A 17,915-nucleotide genomic window follows, 5' to 3' on the forward strand; every position below is an offset into this window, starting at 1 on the left:
CTTTGAAAAAGCCTTCGACAGTGTAGACAGAAAGGTCATCTTGAAGCTGATGCACCACTACAGTGTACCACCAAAGTTCATCTCCATCATCCAGCAGCTATACGAAGACTCGACCTGCCATGTCATCCACAATGGGAAACTGACAGACCCCTTCATGGTGCAGACAGCATGAGGCAGGGCTGTCTGCTGTCACCAACTATCTTCCTCCTCGTTGTGGACTGGATCATGAAGAAGACCGCTGAATATGGAGGGACTGGGATCCAGTGGACTCTCACCAAACAATCAGAAGACCTGGACTTTGCAGACGATGTATGCCTCCTCTCATGTAGACACCAAGATACCCAGGGAAAGCTAAACCGACTGTCTGAAGAAGCTGAGAAAACAGGTCTCAAAACTAACATGCTTGTAAGAGAAAACAAAAAGAGGCAGGATCAGCTCCATCTCAGAGGTGAAAACATCAGTGAGGCAGAGGTTTGTCTACCTTGGCAGCGTAGTGAGCAAGGATGGAGATGAAGACATCAAGAGCCGCATCAACAAAGTGAGCCATGCCTTCAACACCCTGCGGGCAATTTGGAACTCCACATCTCTTTCAACTCAAAACAAACTCAGAATCTTCAACACAAATGTTAAAGCAGTCCTCTTGTACGGCTCTGAAACATGGCGAACAACCAAGACGAACACAAACTACAAGCCTTCATCAATAGATGCCTATGTCATATTTTAAACATCAGATGGCCAGAGACCATATCAAATGCCTGCCTCTGGAGTAGAACCAACCAGGTGCCCATCAGTGAGGAGATCAGGAGGAGGAAATGGGGCTGGATAAGCCACACCCTTTGAGAGCCTCCAGACAACACCACAAGACAGGCACTTGAATGGAACCCCCAAGGAAAAAGGAGAGTGGCCAGACCAAAGCAGACCTGGAGCAGAAGCACGGCGGATGAGATGAAGGCACAGCCAGATGGACATGGACCCGGCTGAAGAGGACAGCCCAAAAACAAGTCTGCTGGAGAAGTACTGTTGCAGCCCTATGCTCCACAAGGAGTCAAGAGGCGTAAGTCAAGTCAAAGTCAATTTCCAAGCTGAGCACAAGAAAATCATTGTTCAAAAAGCAAGCGTACGAAATCAAATTTGTATCTTGATCATCATCAGAGGGTCTATGTTTGTAATTCCATCATGTATGTTATGTTTAAAAAATATATAACAAAGTAGAGGGGAGAATCTTCCAAACAGTATAATGTATACAATGTAAAGGTGATGAAACTACTTCCCCTTCAAATGTATACTTGGATCAAATAAAAAAGAAAATTTCTGATATAACTACACATATATGGTAGTGTCAAAAACACAAGAAAGGACCACAAAGCTGACAAACTAATAAAATAAACCACACATTTCAGGAAACAGAACAAAACCTAAAGTCTATTTAGCAAACCAACCAAATAACAATATACACATAAAGAAAAGGGGGAAAAAGGATCCTCACCTTCTTGGGTCCTGATTGGTCTTTCAGATAATTCCATGAACTCATGAACCTGCATGTAAAAACTCTTCATTTGCATGATTAGATTAATGTATATAAACCTAAATTAAAAAAATTATGAACATTCCTAATGAATAATCAAAGAAACTCACAATTAGCCCATGAATAATAGTAACAAAGAAATCTTTTAATTACAATATTACATATGCAGCTGGATGCACTATAACCTTTAGAGGCATAATACTTTGCAGAAACGTTATAAACACATTTCCAAACTGCTGAATAATTAAAACAAGATAAAGACAAACATAGGAATCTGACGCAGACATAACAGGAGCATGAATGTTTACATGCTTCCAAAACAAAACCAAAATAATTTTAACACTCAAGTCACATTTCTAAATATTCAGCTTACTTTTGAGGATTCTGTGAAAGTAGACAAAAGTTTATTCCCATCCTCTGTAATATGAAACGACTCTGCTTTATCACCTATGTTTTCAGCCTTCCTGGAAAACAGAAAGCATGCATGTAAACATTATCTTTCTTTTATATCTGACCAGCACATATACTGCGCATGTGTGGGGTGGGAATGTGCATGTGTGACCAGCACATTTCAAACAGGTTAGCAAGTGAGACAGTGAGATAAAGAGTGAATTACACAAACTGGTGATATCAGTCATACAGGAATCATAGGGTTTTTCCAGCAAGGAGAGAAGTTTTAGACAGAGAGATATTTGGGAAGTGAGAACATATGTCCAACATTTAAGTTTGAAACTTGATACCTGTTTGAACACTAAAGGTACAACACCCAAGCACTTGAAAATACCACATTAGTTTCCTGGTAACAATGTAAAAACAGGATTCAGCAATAGCTGCCAGAAGAGCTCCTTTTTATTCATTTATTTCAATACTGGTCTTAAGACACCCACTGACCAAAACACATCATTTATAAAAATCATTTTCAAACATTTTGTGAATCTGTAACTTTGGGTAATAAAATAAACAAAAGCCTTATCACAAAAAACAAATGAGGTCAATTTTATGAAGAAGACTTGCACAATTCTGAATAAGATTCCTGCATGTCACAAAAGCAAAACAAAAAAATCTAAAATAAAAATCTAAAAATACCAAGGAAAAAAAAGAGAAAACCCTAAAAACCACCACAAAATCACATGCATAAGAAACAAATGAAAGCCCTGTTCGTAATTCTTTTGCAGTACCCATTTGCCATGCCTCCTTCCTTGGACAAAGGGTCTAGTTTCACCAATGCCACTGAACTGCAATGATCCTTTTGATGATCTTGCTCCTCTTTTAAGCCTGCACAAACAGCATTCTGTTCATACAGTCTTTTGGCTAGACACAACCCGACTCAACATCATCTTGTGCTTAATAACACAGATTTCACAGAGTGTATATTCCTGTATTCAAGATTCTGCACAGAAAAACCTGTCAGAGGACTGGGTTGAATAAATCCATTTACATAATATTTCTCTTTGTGCAGAAATTGTGACCAATTAAAACTCAACCCACTCCCCCGCAAAAGTATTAGAACTGTTTCTTTTTCTGCCGAAGCTAAATAAAAAAGATACATGCGCACATACAATGGGTTTACAAGTGCAGGCAAATCAGCATCCAGCAAATCAATACAGCTTTGGGAGACTGCTAGTCTGTCTGATGGGAGTTGAAAAGAAGAATGAGTGATGGTGATTTCAAATAAATGGAGAAACAAACATTTTATCTGATCCATCACGCACAGTAAACTGGCCTGCAAGCCGGTACAGAGGAAGGGCAGATGGACTGAGGGAAAACTGGGCAAACCAGTTCCACTAAAAAACAATGGAAGGGTGAGAAAACACACACACACACACACACACACACACACACACACACACACACACACACAACCATACCATTTCTGTATCCAAGCATGTGAGACAAAACAACTAGTTACCAGCTGGATCTGGGAGTGACCCCATTTTCCTTCTGGACACACCCAGACTTGACAAGGAGCCAGCAGACTTTGATTGCAGTCTCTTTGATTTCCTAGGTGGTAACTGGGAACCATCTGACTTCTTTGATTTCTCCTTGGTCTGCCCTCCTGGCAATGAATACGTGCCTGATGCCTCTCCTGTTTTCGCAACAGTTAAACAACAAGTAATAATTACAATAAATAATACACTGAGAATCTTTCAATAAATGTTTGTGTATGTGGACACTATAGCAAATGTGTCATCACTTCATTTTTGTATGACTTCAATATCCTCTTCAATGTAAGAATGACATTGTAAAGAAGATATCAAGATATTTTGTGAAACTTGTCTTTCAAATGAAACTTTCCCTAACATGAAAAAGTATGCCCATTCTTTAAGTGAGCACAAAATTCAACAGGTCAAGTGCCCAGTCATTTAATGATGGTGTTTAAATGGGAGGAGAATTAAAGCATTTTCTATAAACACTCATATATGCATATACAACAATGCAAACATATCCAAGGACTTACTCATCAAAAATGAAATTTCCTCTTTCCTACCTGCAGACTGACTGAAGAAGGAGCCCAAAGACACAACTGAAGCTGCAGGAGTGGACATGGGTTCAGAGGGTTCAGACGCCTTGTGCTGCTTCTCTTCAATCTGCAGATCCGGCTTGTTTACAGGATGGCATAATTTCTGCACAGGAACAGGAGTTGTGTTTTGTCAGCAATTTGAAATTACTTTCCAGCCTACAAATCATCACATTCAAACATTAACCCATTCCATGCCTGTGAAACATAAGCTGACTTCCCAGACAAACTGTTTTGCCAGTGCCACAAAGACATCCAGAAAAAACACTTATCACAGCAACAGAAAGACAATGCATCTAAACATGCCAGTACCTCAAACTGTAATACTCAGTAAGAATCAAAACAGAAACAAAAATAATCTTATTCATCACAACCACCTAAAGCCATTGATTTTTGTCCCTCTTCACACGACACAGTTTGAGAAACACAAAAGTCTGCCATACTGTTCACAGAACTATTGGTTTTGTGTAAGCCTGCTTCTGTGCTGGTGCTCACTTCAGCATCGTCTGCTTGAACTAGCTGAACATTTGTGCATTTAAACCACAATGAAAAATAACAAATTACATACTTAAATAACTTATCTAAAATATATCTTAAGAAAGAAAAAGACCCAAGATGAAAAGGGAAAGAAAAATAAAGAGAGAAAACAATCATCCACAAACCTTGCCAAGTAATCGAGACAGAATGCTCTTCAGATGAAGGTGTGCCTGGCTGACAGCAATACGAAGAACAGACAAAGGTTGATCGTCATGTCCATAAGGAAAGCTGGCTGCCATCCCCTTGAAGAAAATTTTTACATGCAGCTCATCTTCCTTTTCTGCAACAGACAGATCAACACAGGATGCACTTGCTCTCTCTCTCTCTCTGTGTGTATGTGTGTGTGTGTGTGTGTGTGTGTGTGTGTGTTTGAAATTATTTTGATTTTATCAATTCTTGCTCATTCAATGTAATTCTCCATACCCTTAGTACACTTGAGAACCACATGTTACCTTGACCACCATTTCACACCAAGCCAAGCTACCATCAAGACATCCACTGCAAGTGCTCCATTTTTAAACGCCAATAACCAACTTGAGTAGTTCACTTTCATGTTTAGTGCTGCTTTTGCCACTGCCGTTTCTCACTTTATGCCCAGATACACATTGCTGTGTTTGTGAAAGTGTGCTTGCTGCTATCTTTAAAAAAAAAAATGTAGGACTGAAAAGAAGGCCCTCTCAAATACTGCTGAGACCAGTAACCATGATTCCTTTCTGTACCTAGGTCAGCATGAGGAAAAAATGCTACCAGCAATTATTAATTCTGCTGCAGTGCAAATGGCCCAAAACAAACCGTCTCCAGTCTTGCCTACCCCAATTACACTGTGGCAGCCACAAGACCATCCCCTACCTAAACAAAATCAATATGTAAAATCAAAACACACTGCAAATTACACCCAAACACATTAGTGGGTATGGAGAGAGACGGGGAGAGGGACAGAGAAGGGGAAGGGGAAATATTTTAAATCACACACACACACAATCACACTTTCTCTTTCTCACCTTGACAAACACATGTGACAATTTTCTCCTCCCAGATGGAAACAGTATCCCAAAACTCATCATCGATACTCATTATCTGAAACAGAATGATATCTATATTAGATTCATACATTTTGAATTCTTTAACTGCAATAGCTGACACAGCTTAATTAGGCCTTTCATATCTTTAAGCTCAGAGCAAAAATGATAAACACCAATGTTTGTACTTTGAACAAGACCTCTCTTCAGCAAGGCATATTCAACTGTCCTTGTATACTATGACAGATAATATTATTTTATCTAATCAAAATTAACTGCCTCACTTTCTACCAGTGCCATCATAATGACTGTCTGCTACACAATTCACTGTACCAATGCTCATTAGCGTTCCACTGAATACCTGCATGCTTGCCACATATTCCACAACAATAGTGCCTATTGAATTCTCAACGTTTTCTGTATGAGTGTATGCCGATATTCATATCTGGTATGATATACTCTGCTCTCCCCAAAACCTTCTTTAAAAATGAATGATTAATAAATAATAATAACAATAATAGTAATAATCATCATCATCAACATAATAATAATAATAATAATGGATATTTTATTATTTATATGGTGCTTTACAATACACACATATAACACATTACATCAATGTTACATACACACAAAAAATTCACCAAAACTAATTAATGGGTTCTGATACAGTACTGATAGATATAAAAGCTCTTTTATTCAAACAAGCTCATCAAGTGCATGTCTGTAAGTTATGTTAAAATCTATAATCATTAAGTAGGAAAAGACCTGATGAACAATGTTTTTTTGTAATTTTTTTTTTTTTTTCTGATATAGACAAGATCTCTCTGCTGTACAGCTATTTATTTTATAAATAGGAATCTCCAGTAGTAACCCTTCTCAACAACTCTCTCATAACAATGACCAAATTCTCTATTACAAATGGCACACACACACACACACACACACACACACACACACACACACACACACACACACACACACTTTTACTGATCTCTATACAGTTATTATGTCCATTCATGACAAAATATACAGAGTGAAAAAAAAAATCCCTTGAATTAAAACAACATAACTTCAGTCAAATGTCAAACTAACACTTAACTGATTTTTTTTTCCAAATCAGTACACAGCCATCAATCATAGATTTATTCTACTATGCAAGACCATCTTCCATACATTAAACTGAGAGAAATGTAATCATTTTTATTGTAATGAGGACCAGGTGACTACCTGACTGGAGCTCTGTATATTCTCACAGAAGATGAGAATCCTCTTGCTTTCCATGTTGACATCCAACCAGAACTCATCATATCCCATATCACAAGGTTTCTGGAGCTGTTGACAAGCATTAAGAAAGTATACAGATGTAAAATCATAGCTGATGAAAACTCAAAATTATGGCACAAAACAATTCCTAGCTACAATCAGAATATATGTCTGTGGTATGAAAGTCAATATTCTTTAAAGCAAACATGTAGGTTAAATATACTGCATCATGCAATCTACGATTAAACAATAAGATCTGATGGTTGCATCTGAAATGTTCTCAAAATCCTTTAAAATTCCAAGACAAACAATCCATGGTTCCTCACATCAACATAATAAAGTTTCTCACAAGACATCTATAAATATACATTGTAAAGTTTCCATTCAATAAGAACATTTTCATGATAGAATACTGTGCTTCTTGCCATCTACAAATGAAAACAGAAGCCAAATGACAGTCCTATTTGCAACTCTGGTCTGCAACTGTCACAGACCACATGATCTAAATTTATATGACTCCAAATCGTGACAGTGTTCTTGCATTTTTAGGCAAGTTTTGGTTGATTTTCTTGTTAATTTTCATAGGAGAGGAAATGCTGTTCAGTTCGAGTTCAGAAAGATGAACAATATAGGTAGACACTACACTGCAGCAGACTCGCTGGTTATTTGCTAGAATTAACTGAAGAGAGTTACATTTGCAAACATGAAATTAATGTTAGAGGTGAGAGTGATGATGTTCAAAAAGGTACGGACAACTATCATTCACACACTGAAATTGATTATCATGTCAAACTGAGTAGAGTGAGTGTGGTTTGTTCTCATGAGAAAGTGGCAATGGATAGAGTGATGCATAAAAAAATAAAAATAAAAAAAAATAAAAAGCAGACCTAACAGTAAACGGGGATAGCAAAAGACACATTTGATCAAAATTTGATGTAAGCAATCCAAAGATCCTGAGATATCTAATCCATTTATTTTTTTAAAATCAAAATTCACCTTGTAGGTAGTTATCTATGCATGTCACATTTCAATGAAGAAAATGTTTGTCTTTATTTCAAGACATATATAGCATATACTTTTCTGGCACTTTAAAAAATATTTTGGATCCTTTTTTGTTAAAAAAATCTGATTTGGTTCTGAGAGTTCAATTATTAAGAGAGAACAGAATGCAAACCTTTTTTTCTTCAGAATCAGATGGTAAAAAGATAATCACATGAAATTCAAGCTTCTAAAAGCAAGCTGATTAATCTGGTACAAGCAGATTATAACTGATGATCATGATAGGGATAACTGATACATAGAACTTTTAGCTGACAATAATTCCACTAAAACTCAAGTTTAATATTTATTGAAATAAGATAAAAGACTAAAATCACTGAGAATGATATGAAAGATATAAATGCAAAGGAAAGGGAAACACTACCTTCCATGCTGTCATTCAAACTAATCAACTGAATATAAAGATAACACTTACTCACTGCATTCTATAAAACCCAAAGGGGAGATAAGTAATCAACTTACTTGAACATTTCCAAGTGTAACGCTCAGACATGGATATGAAAAGACCCTGGAAAAGAATGAAAATTCACTGTATTATGTTACCATTTAATTAACTGATATGAATTTCTAAGACACCATTTCAACATTGTTTATGACCCTTAAGCAAAAATATAACACTCAAGATGATTTTTAACAAAACAAAAAACAAAAAAAAGCATGGCAGTACTGATAATGGACTTACTTTCTTCTGATGCCTTGATCAATATTCAGTTGATTTAGGAATTTTCTGCAATCCTGAAAACACAATAAACAAGAAAGGGAAAGTAAGATACTAAGAGTGAGTGAGTGAGAGAGAGAGAGAGAGAGAGAGAGAGAGAGAGAGACAGACAGACAGACAGACAGAGAGACAGAGACAGAGACACAGAGAGAGACACAGAGACAGACAGACAGACAGAGACAAAGACAAACAGACACAGACATGGGCAAAAGAGATAACAGAAAAAAAAGAGTTAGGGAAGGGAAAATAAACAGAACATTTGTATCAATTCTGCTGATCCAAAACAAGATTCCTAAATGTTGTTCCTCTGATCTGACCTATCACACATGTTCAAGAACCTTCTAATGCATTCAAATTTATCAAAGTAATGCAGTCACATGATATGTAGGATTAACCAATTCAACTGATGCAAAGGACTAACTGATTTAGTTAGCATGCTTACAAGAATCCTATTGATGAGGTGAGTGGATAGAAAGGCGGAGGCATGAGCCAACTAGATTTCTGGTGAAAACTACCAACATCCTACACAAAGAAAGAAAGCAAAACCATCAAAAGACTAGGATGTCTCTGTAATGATCTTAAAATGTCATGAAAAGTTGGTATTCACGGAGGAGGGGTCCTGCATAAAGTGTACAAGGTGTTTTACGTTTATTTCCACATGTGAAAGTATGTTTTGCAGTATAGGACTGAACTTGTCAGTTAGATAGATAATGGTACTGGACAATTTTTCAACCATTTTCAGCTAAAACATCTTTATGGACTATCAAAAAAGCCGAACTTGAAAACATTAAAACCTACAGTCACTTTCAAAACATTTACAGACACATCTGACTTACCACTTCAAAATAACTGTCCCTCACAGCTGCAAATGCTTCTTGAATCTTTGGATGCTCAATCAAACCTGGAGAGTATTTCGGTCTAATTTTCTGTGGCATCAGACGAAACAAGAACTCCATCAGGCCCACTTGGATTTCATAATCTGAATGAAAAGATGAAACACAAAGTTTCAAACCATCCAGAGAATGAACTTTGTCAAATATCAACAATTTCATTTTCTCAAAAATGTGTCAATGCATTTAGACAAATCCATGTATGCTTCACATCTGCTAGGCAGCATAACCCAACATGCTATAATCAGGCCTTAAGTGCATGCATATATATTTGTATACCTATCAGAAAGGATTTCTTGTACAGGATTTTGCTAAAGGACAACACTTTATGTTATCCAAGCGTTCTTTTTCAGTTCACCAAGCACATGCTGCATATGGGAGCTTGGTTTATCATCTCATTCGAGTGACTAGACACAGTTTGATTTTCCACTCAAACTTGGGAGAAAGGGCAAGAAGGGGGTTCAAACTCAGACCCTCACGGATTGCACTGGCAGATAAGCATCTTATAAACACCAGGTCTCGGCCTTGGTGGGAGGGGCAGCTAGTGAGTCATTGACTGGTAGCTGTAGGAGGGCTGCAATTACCTCATCAGATACAGATGAGTCCCTGTTGAGGAGGGTGTTGAAGTGCTCTGCCCAGCGGGCAAGGATGTCTTTCTTGTCTGTCAGGAGGGTGGTCTGGTCCAAGGCTGGGACAGGGGTTGATCCTGTGACTCTCAGCCCATACACAGCTCGGAGACCATCATGGAAGGTCTTCATGTTGTGAGCATCAGCAGCGGACTGAAGCTCTTCAGACTTTCTCTCCCACCAGGTGTTCTTCATCTCACGCAGCCTCTTCTGTACGAGTTGCTTGGTTTGCAAGTACTGGTTCTTCTTCCTCTGGCAGACTTTTATTGGAAATGTGATCCTGATGCCATATATGCAGTGTGTTCAGGAGCTTGGAGATTCCAGAGTCGTTCTCCTCTGTACAAAGGCGAGTGTGTCAGCTGTTGCTGTGTACACAGCATCTCTAAAGGTGCTCCATACCTCTTCTACATCAGTCAATGCAGGAATTTCTTTGAGAGCTGCTTGGATTTGCTGCTGCAGCACGTCCTTGGTGACAGGGAGGCGGTGGATGTTCAGCTTCCTAGGGGGTTTCTGCCTGGCGGGTTGGAGCTTGCGTGCAAGTCTGATGTTCATCTTGCTGCGTACCAGGCGATGGTCCGACCAACAGACTGCTCCTCTCATGCAGCGTGTAATGGAAACATCACCTCTGTCCCAACATGTGCCACTGCTTGGAGCGTGGGTACATCCATGTGTTCTTGTACTTGTCCGCTTGCTGGAAGAGGGTGCTGGTGATGGTTAGTCCATGCCGTGCACAGAGTGAGAGCAAAAACAGACCGTTGGAGTTGCATTTGCCAGTGCCATGCTGTCCTAGGACTTTTGGCCACAAGGAGAAGTCCACGCCGACGCTGGCATTGAAATCCACAAGGATGATCAAGCTGAAATGGTGCAGCTGAGCTCCTCGTAGAAAGCTTCTTTGATGTCATCAGTGTTGTTTATCATCGGGACATAGCAGCTGATGACTGTGGAGAAGCAATTCTCGGACAGCTTCCAACCTAGGGTCATTAGCCTATCGTTTATCCCACGTGGAAGACTGTCAAGCTGTCGTGCAAGTTTGGTTTGTATGGCAAAGCCCATGCCTGAGGTTCTTGGGGTGCCATCTGGCTTCCCAATGCAGTAGAAGGTGTAGCCCCCTCAAACTGGGTTTCACCAGGGCCTCAGGGCTGCTAAGTCCACCTGCTAACTATCAAGCATTCTAGCAATGAGCGCTGGACACCTTTCTGGTCTGTCGTCTGTCCAAAAAGGGTGCAAACATTCCAGGCACCCAGAGTCAGGGCATGACTCCTGGTGCTTTTCTTCTGTTGTTTTTGACTGCTAGTGTCGGATGTCCAAGTAGGTGCAGTTTCCGTCTATGTACTAGCTGAGGCAGGCTTTGTTTTGGGATCCTTTTATCTCCCCTTCCCTGTGTGGGGAGAGTAGTGCTGTCCCTAAAATGGGCTGCTCTGACGCTGTGGGAGGATACGGGCGTCGCATCTGCCCCAGTCTACGGTGGGCGACTATCACCCCACAGCCACCTGCATGCAGAGTTGTGACTAAGAACTGCCAGCAGCATCCTCTGCCTGTCCCCGTTACCACTTCTCCATCGCCAAAGGGCTTGGGAAAGCTGGGTGCTGAAGGGCTAGCTTGTCGTTCCAACATTAGCCTGGTTGCCTGACCAGCACAGGTGACCTTTTTTTTTTTAAATGAAGAGGAGTTGTGCAGTCCCTTCCCCACTCTCTTGCCTACCGACGCTCACAGTCCCACAGGTGCAGATACTGCCATGTGTAGAACAGCCTTGGCAGGTGCAGGTTTTTTCTTCGGAGTTCCATCTCCTAGGAGGACTTCCAGCCAAGGATAAGAGCTCCCCCTGCCCTTTGGTCATCCTCTTCTGCCTTCACAGCCATTGGGAAAGGTTTCCTCCTCCGCCTGGTCAGTCGTTGGCAGACTTCACATGCAGCAGGTAGTACTGGATTACATGGTACCAGTAGCAAGGGCTATGCCCCTGACCTGACTTGAATAATACACCTTACATTCTGCCACTTTCCAGATAAAAGATATACAGACACAGTCACAATAGGTTAGTAAAAAATATACTGTATACATAATTACTATATAACATATATGACATGAACCCACAAGTATAAAATGGACACTTTTTTTTTTTTTTTTTTTTTACATAAATACTGTCTAGATCTTTTAACTTTGAAAATAATATCATTATCTTTAATCTTCCTGATCCACAAACTTATTTTTTTACATAATTGTGCAAAAGAACCCTTTCATTCTCCATTTTGTAGCTCAATCACAATATAAACTTTCAAACCAATAGACACTTCATCGTGGAATCTCTTTAATGTAAAATAATATATAAAAAAAGAAAAGAAAAAAAGATTAAAAATTCTTCCAATATTCATTTTGTAACCCTTCCAAATCAACACATCTCTGGTGAGCTGTAAAGAATCGTAGCACAGTAAAGAGAACAGTGGCAATACAATGTTACCATACTGCCTTTAACCTTTTTTTCCTTTAAAAAAAACAAAAACAACAGAAGATATACCCCAGATGTTCAGTCTATCTGTATGAGGTTTACGTTCAAAGCAGAACCTCCTTCTGTTTGTTTAGAACTAAATAAAAAAAAAATCATAAATGAGATCACACATATACACACACATTTACCTCCAGCATCATGAACCAACTTGCACAGCTTGCTTCTGCAAAGTAAATCAATCATAAAGAAGATTAATGACAATTTCTACAATAATCCGCACAGCACCTGAAAAAAACAAAAAAACACCCTCAAAGGCAAACATGCAAGCTAAAAACACTGACCAAACAATGACTATATTTCTATACATGTCTGTGTAATTATACTTGTGAGCAGATGTAATTAAGTATGTCTGTAAAAGATATTTGAGCACGTAAAATGATGTATGCATACAGAGCACCTAGAGCAGATTTCTGGATAGTGTGCTATATAAGTATCCATTATTATTATTATTATTCATACAGGTTAAAACATACTGAATGTAAAAAAAAATCCACTTATTCTTAAATATAAACAAAAGTTTAAATCATAAACATAACATATAAACTTGCATTCCAATCATTTATTTAGACATGCTATTACATACAAGTACATAAATTTGCAATCCAGTCATACTCAAATAACTGACAAATAATTCGGAATAATATATAAAAAATTTTTAAAAATGAAAGAAAAACATTCAAACAAAAAGTGAACATGAAATAAAAAGAAAAAATGAAACACTTGACAATTTAACTGAGTAAAGAGAATGAAAAATGATAACAAAAGTAATAACACCTGACCATCATTCATTCATGTTTTTTAATAACAGTATTTTTCTGCTTCACACCTCCAACCCTTCCATTCCTTGAATTCTAATTCACAACTATTAAACAACACTGTACAAATGTTAACTGCACAAATTTTCCAAGATAAAAACAAATGAATATCTATAAAATAAAATTAAATAAAAATAAAAAAACTATTAAGACTATATGATTTCTTTTCTTAAACTACTTTACATGAATATAATATTTCATGAATATACTGTATCATATTCCATTTTGTCATGACAGATTTCTCTGTGTCAAGTTCAGGCTGCTCTCCCAGTCAGATACATCAAAACATATTACACAAATAACTCTCTCATTAAATAATACAGTAGGAGCTCTTGAGAATCAGAATATCACTTGGCTGGTACTTTTTCCATACAAATCATAAGAACGTTAGAAATTAGTCAGACTCAAAGAGGAAGGGGAAAGAATTTGTCCATTTGTTATAAGTGTAATTTTTTTTAAACCAATCAAGTGCATATATTACATTGTTAAAAATCAAAACAAAAAAAACCTTGTCAATACAACCATGAAATAACTAAAACACTCTAAATACAAACATTCTGATGTTTTATACCAACTTGTGACACAACTACCCATGCAATGATTGTTAGTTTTCATTTTAAGATTTCAGTCTGAACATATACACTTTTCTTGAATATTCTGTATGTAAATTTCTTTTTTCTCTTTCACTGCATCATCAGTAGGTTCGAAACTGTAAATAATGGGAAAGTGAATATTACAAAACAAGAACAGGGGCAACCCCTGGCATGCATTTACACTGCAAAACACTCACATATTTGTTTTTAGAAATCCTGTCTGTAAAAATCTCTCTTTCACTGAGGTATCAGCGAACTCATAGACGATGTTAAGTTTGTTCAAAACCTTAAAAAGAAAAGAAATAAAACATAAGCACACTCTGTGGAGGATAAATTGTTGATGCTTTAGAGACTGTAGAAAGTACAGGAAAAAACAACAAAAGAACTACATTTAAAACGCAAATGAATACTACTACAGTAGACTGTCACGACAGTTTCAATAATTTCAGCTGCTTATTCAGGATGACAGCTTAAAAAGAGTGAAAACAAATGCCAGTGGTTCACAGTTGACCATCTATTTAAAATTCAAACTAATGTAATACAAAATAGGTACTTGAGCATATGAGTCCCTTTGTCAGACAACCTGAAAACAGGGCAATGTGTTTACTATCTTAAAAAGTTTACAGAATAAGAAACTCATACTGGCCAATATGGCACACAAACATTAATAAATAATGGTAAAATTATGCTGTAAAACTTTCACATCTTGTCAAATGAAATGCAACTTATTGGTCCTTCATTCAAACACATTCAAATCACATCTGAAAAATCATCACAAGTTAAATCAATAATGAGACTTACTTCTATTCTGTACTGAACATTAAAGCTGTCACTCAGGATGACACCAATGGACAAATCTGTAATACGAGTTGCAGCGCAGCTGCTTGCTGCAAAGAAAACAATCATGAACATCTGAAAAATTCAAATTCATTACAACACCCAGTTTGTACAATTACAGTGCACAAAGACATACACCCACATAAAAAAAGACCAATAAAGTCTGCAAAATGTTCACAGTCATACAGATGAGACAATAAACTGAGGTCCCGTGTGCAGCATACACTCTGCACATGTAAAAGAACCCACGGCAACAAAAGGGTTGTCCTTGGCAAAATTCTGTAGAAAAATCCACTTCGATAAGAAAAACAAACAAAACTGCACACAGAAAAAAATACAAAAAAAAATGGGTGGCGCTGTCAGTGTAGTGACGCGAGAGCTCCCTGTGGATAGCAGCCTGAATTTCACACAGATAACTCTGTTGTGACAAAAAAAGAGAAAGAGAATACAATATCACAGTAGTCACTGTCTGAACATTGTTTTTAATCACTGAATATCATTTCACATGAACATACACAGCCATCTTTCAAGATGATCTATCACAAAAAGTACTTACATTTTTCTCCATGCTCACTTGCTGCCTGTTGGAATAAAAAGGAATCTATTCACAATTATCCCTGTCATATACAACCACCTTTACAGATGAATATTTGAGCAAGTATGGCACCGAGTCCAAAGTCAACAACACTTCTTTGATAAAAACACATACCACTAAGTATGTCACCAATCTGGACACAAATATCATTGGACCAGAGCCTTCATGAAACAGGGTAGAACAATAGTTACCATAACACAAGAAAATATTTAAACAATTACACATTATAAAGGACATTCATTACATGCAAAGAATTAATACCAAAAAGACGATCAATAAAAATAGAAAATAACTAAAAACCACTTTCTTAAGTACTTGTATAACAAGGCATGCCAAATAAGATGATACAAAATTGATTAAAATTTAAATCAATAAATGTAACAGAAATTCACTAGAAGACATAAAATGACCCAGAATGTGATCAAAAGTAACCTTTATCCTTGTGCAAAACAAAGATTACTCAGTACAAGATACAGATGTCTCATGCAAGGACCTACAAGAAATAAAATGAAAACCATCCACCACAGGCTACATGACAGGAAACACCTGAAAACAGCCAATACCGTTAACCATACAACAATCTAACACATTTATTCAAAGCATGATTAACTGTTATAGGTACACACACAAATATATATAAAACACATGTATATATATATATACACTTATACAATAAAAAAACAGCTACCTGATGCTGCAGTGTACATCTGATCAGAGACCATTTGGTTCTTGTGAACAAAATATAACATTGCAAAATGAAACTTTTACCAGTTTTTATGCCTGGAAATCATTTTTTCAAATGTAGTAGATACTGTATAGCGTATTTTATGGGTTTTTTTTATTATATAAGTTGTTTCCCCCATTCATATTCTGGAGAGAAAAACTTAATGACTGTAATGTGCAACACTGTTTTGTAATGTGCAACACATTTTTGAAATGAAATTTTTACACTTCTATCTATGTTCCTAAATGAGATATATAAACATAACAGTATGTTCTAATATTCTAATATGCTTTCAAAACTACTCTGTATCAAACAAGACAAAGGGTATAGCTACGAAAGAAGAACCAAGTAAGTGAAGACAGCTCAACATGACAATGATTACCAGAAACTCTAAAGGCAATCAAGGCAAGATTTATCATAAATATGACTGTGTCTGTATGTGAAAAACTATTCAAAAGGGCAATCAGCCCAAAACAGGAGACAGGCGAAAGAAAACCAAAAATAAGGCTACTGTTACTCCCAACTCACCATTATACAACTCAGAATCAAGTTCAGTATGTTGTTTCCAGGGTCCCTTTGACCTGATGATACCCACAAATGCATGGTCTCTGAAATGTGATTTAAAAAAGAATATGCTTAACAACAGTTCCATCCATCTTTCCATCTCTGTAAGTCAGTGTTATATGTATGCATGCATGCATGCATGCATGCACACATACACACATTCACATTTTCATATGCAAAGCCACAAATGAATTTGAAGAACACAATAACTGTCCTCTCAAACAATAGGACATTTATAATTATCAATGTATAACACATGCACTTATATACATATGCACACATGAAAAGCTGAGCAAGAAAACTAAATTTTAGAATAATCTAATAGTTAAAAGTAATCCAAAGTAGTTTTGATCAGCGAAAGCTACACACAGAAAAATTCAGTTCTGATCCAGTTTGCTCACAGTCGCACACATTCAAGATTCTGTAATCTATGCCAGTGTTCAGGGCACTGGATCATCTCTATGTGTATGTATATGAAGGGGATCAAGACACTAACATGAAAATAATTTCAAATATTTTCTTTAACCCATTCAGTGCAAGAGAATTCTATTCACAAAAACGTGCTCTCCGCTTGCCAGAGATTTTGAGGAAACAGGGGTATAAATTAAAGAAAATTCTAGCACAAAAACTACAGGAGATACTGATAGAAAGTGAATATTTTTTGTGAAGGAAAATGAATGAGGATTCTGAATCTGGGCTACTTTCAAAATTATTCTGTTTGTAGACAACTGATCATGCTTTATAATGTGAAGATACTTATTTTTGTGCAACAAAAAAGTCTATTTCCACCACCATAGAATGACATCCAAAATGAAAACGAATAGAATACAGCTGGGAACGGCATGCCTCCACACTTCTGCAGTTCATTCATTGAGGTTGGGACGACACTTGCTCTCCTCCCCTCCCAACCCCACTCCCTTCTCTGATCTACTGTGATTCTTTACCTTATGATGTTGTTCCGACACTATTTCCTTCCTCCTCCACATCCCCTTCCCCCTCTTCTTTTTTCCTCCCTCCCTGCTTTTTTCCCATGGTCTGAGGGACCTGGGTTCGAATCTCAGTAATAGCACCTGGTGGGTAAAGGGTGGAGATTTTTCCGATCTCCAAGGTCAAGACCTGCTTGTGC

The 17,915-nt window shown here is 37.4% G+C and overlaps 1 protein-coding gene across 3 annotated transcripts in view; it reads right to left on the reverse strand.

Annotated features, from left to right (window-relative positions):
- LOC143279948 (uncharacterized) overlaps positions 1-16,839 on the reverse strand; it is a 37,574-nt gene extending 20,735 nt beyond the window's left edge. For 2 of the 3 annotated variants that reach the window (XM_076584307.1, XM_076584305.1), the window contains exons 1-16: positions 16,754-16,839; positions 15,463-15,487; positions 14,871-14,956; positions 14,267-14,355; positions 12,790-12,824; positions 9,479-9,621; positions 8,607-8,659; positions 8,387-8,432; positions 6,830-6,934; positions 5,582-5,657; positions 4,706-4,860; positions 4,014-4,149; positions 3,435-3,611; positions 2,704-2,800; positions 1,899-1,989; positions 1,487-1,535 (exon numbers count right to left, since the gene is read on the reverse strand). In XM_076584307.1, coding sequence (XP_076440422.1) covers positions 1,487-1,535; positions 1,899-1,989; positions 2,704-2,800; positions 3,435-3,611; positions 4,014-4,149; positions 4,706-4,860; positions 5,582-5,657; positions 6,830-6,934; positions 8,387-8,432; positions 8,607-8,659; positions 9,479-9,621; positions 12,790-12,824; positions 14,267-14,355; positions 14,871-14,956; positions 15,463-15,487; positions 16,754-16,828 — 1,438 coding nt within the window. In that variant the 5' untranslated portion in view covers positions 16,829-16,839. The remainder of the gene's footprint in view (positions 1-1,486; positions 1,536-1,898; positions 1,990-2,703; positions 2,801-3,434; positions 3,612-4,013; positions 4,150-4,705; positions 4,861-5,581; positions 5,658-6,829; positions 6,935-8,386; positions 8,433-8,606; positions 8,660-9,478; positions 9,622-12,789; positions 12,825-14,266; positions 14,356-14,870; positions 14,957-15,462; positions 15,488-16,753) is intronic. The other variant, XM_076584308.1, reaches the window with a different exon arrangement.
- Positions 16,840-17,915: the final 1,076 nt, after the last annotated feature.

The sequence above is a fragment of the Babylonia areolata genome, chromosome 3 (genome assembly GCF_041734735.1).
Source record: "Babylonia areolata isolate BAREFJ2019XMU chromosome 3, ASM4173473v1, whole genome shotgun sequence".
NCBI lineage: Eukaryota > Metazoa > Mollusca > Gastropoda > Neogastropoda > Buccinidae > Babylonia > Babylonia areolata.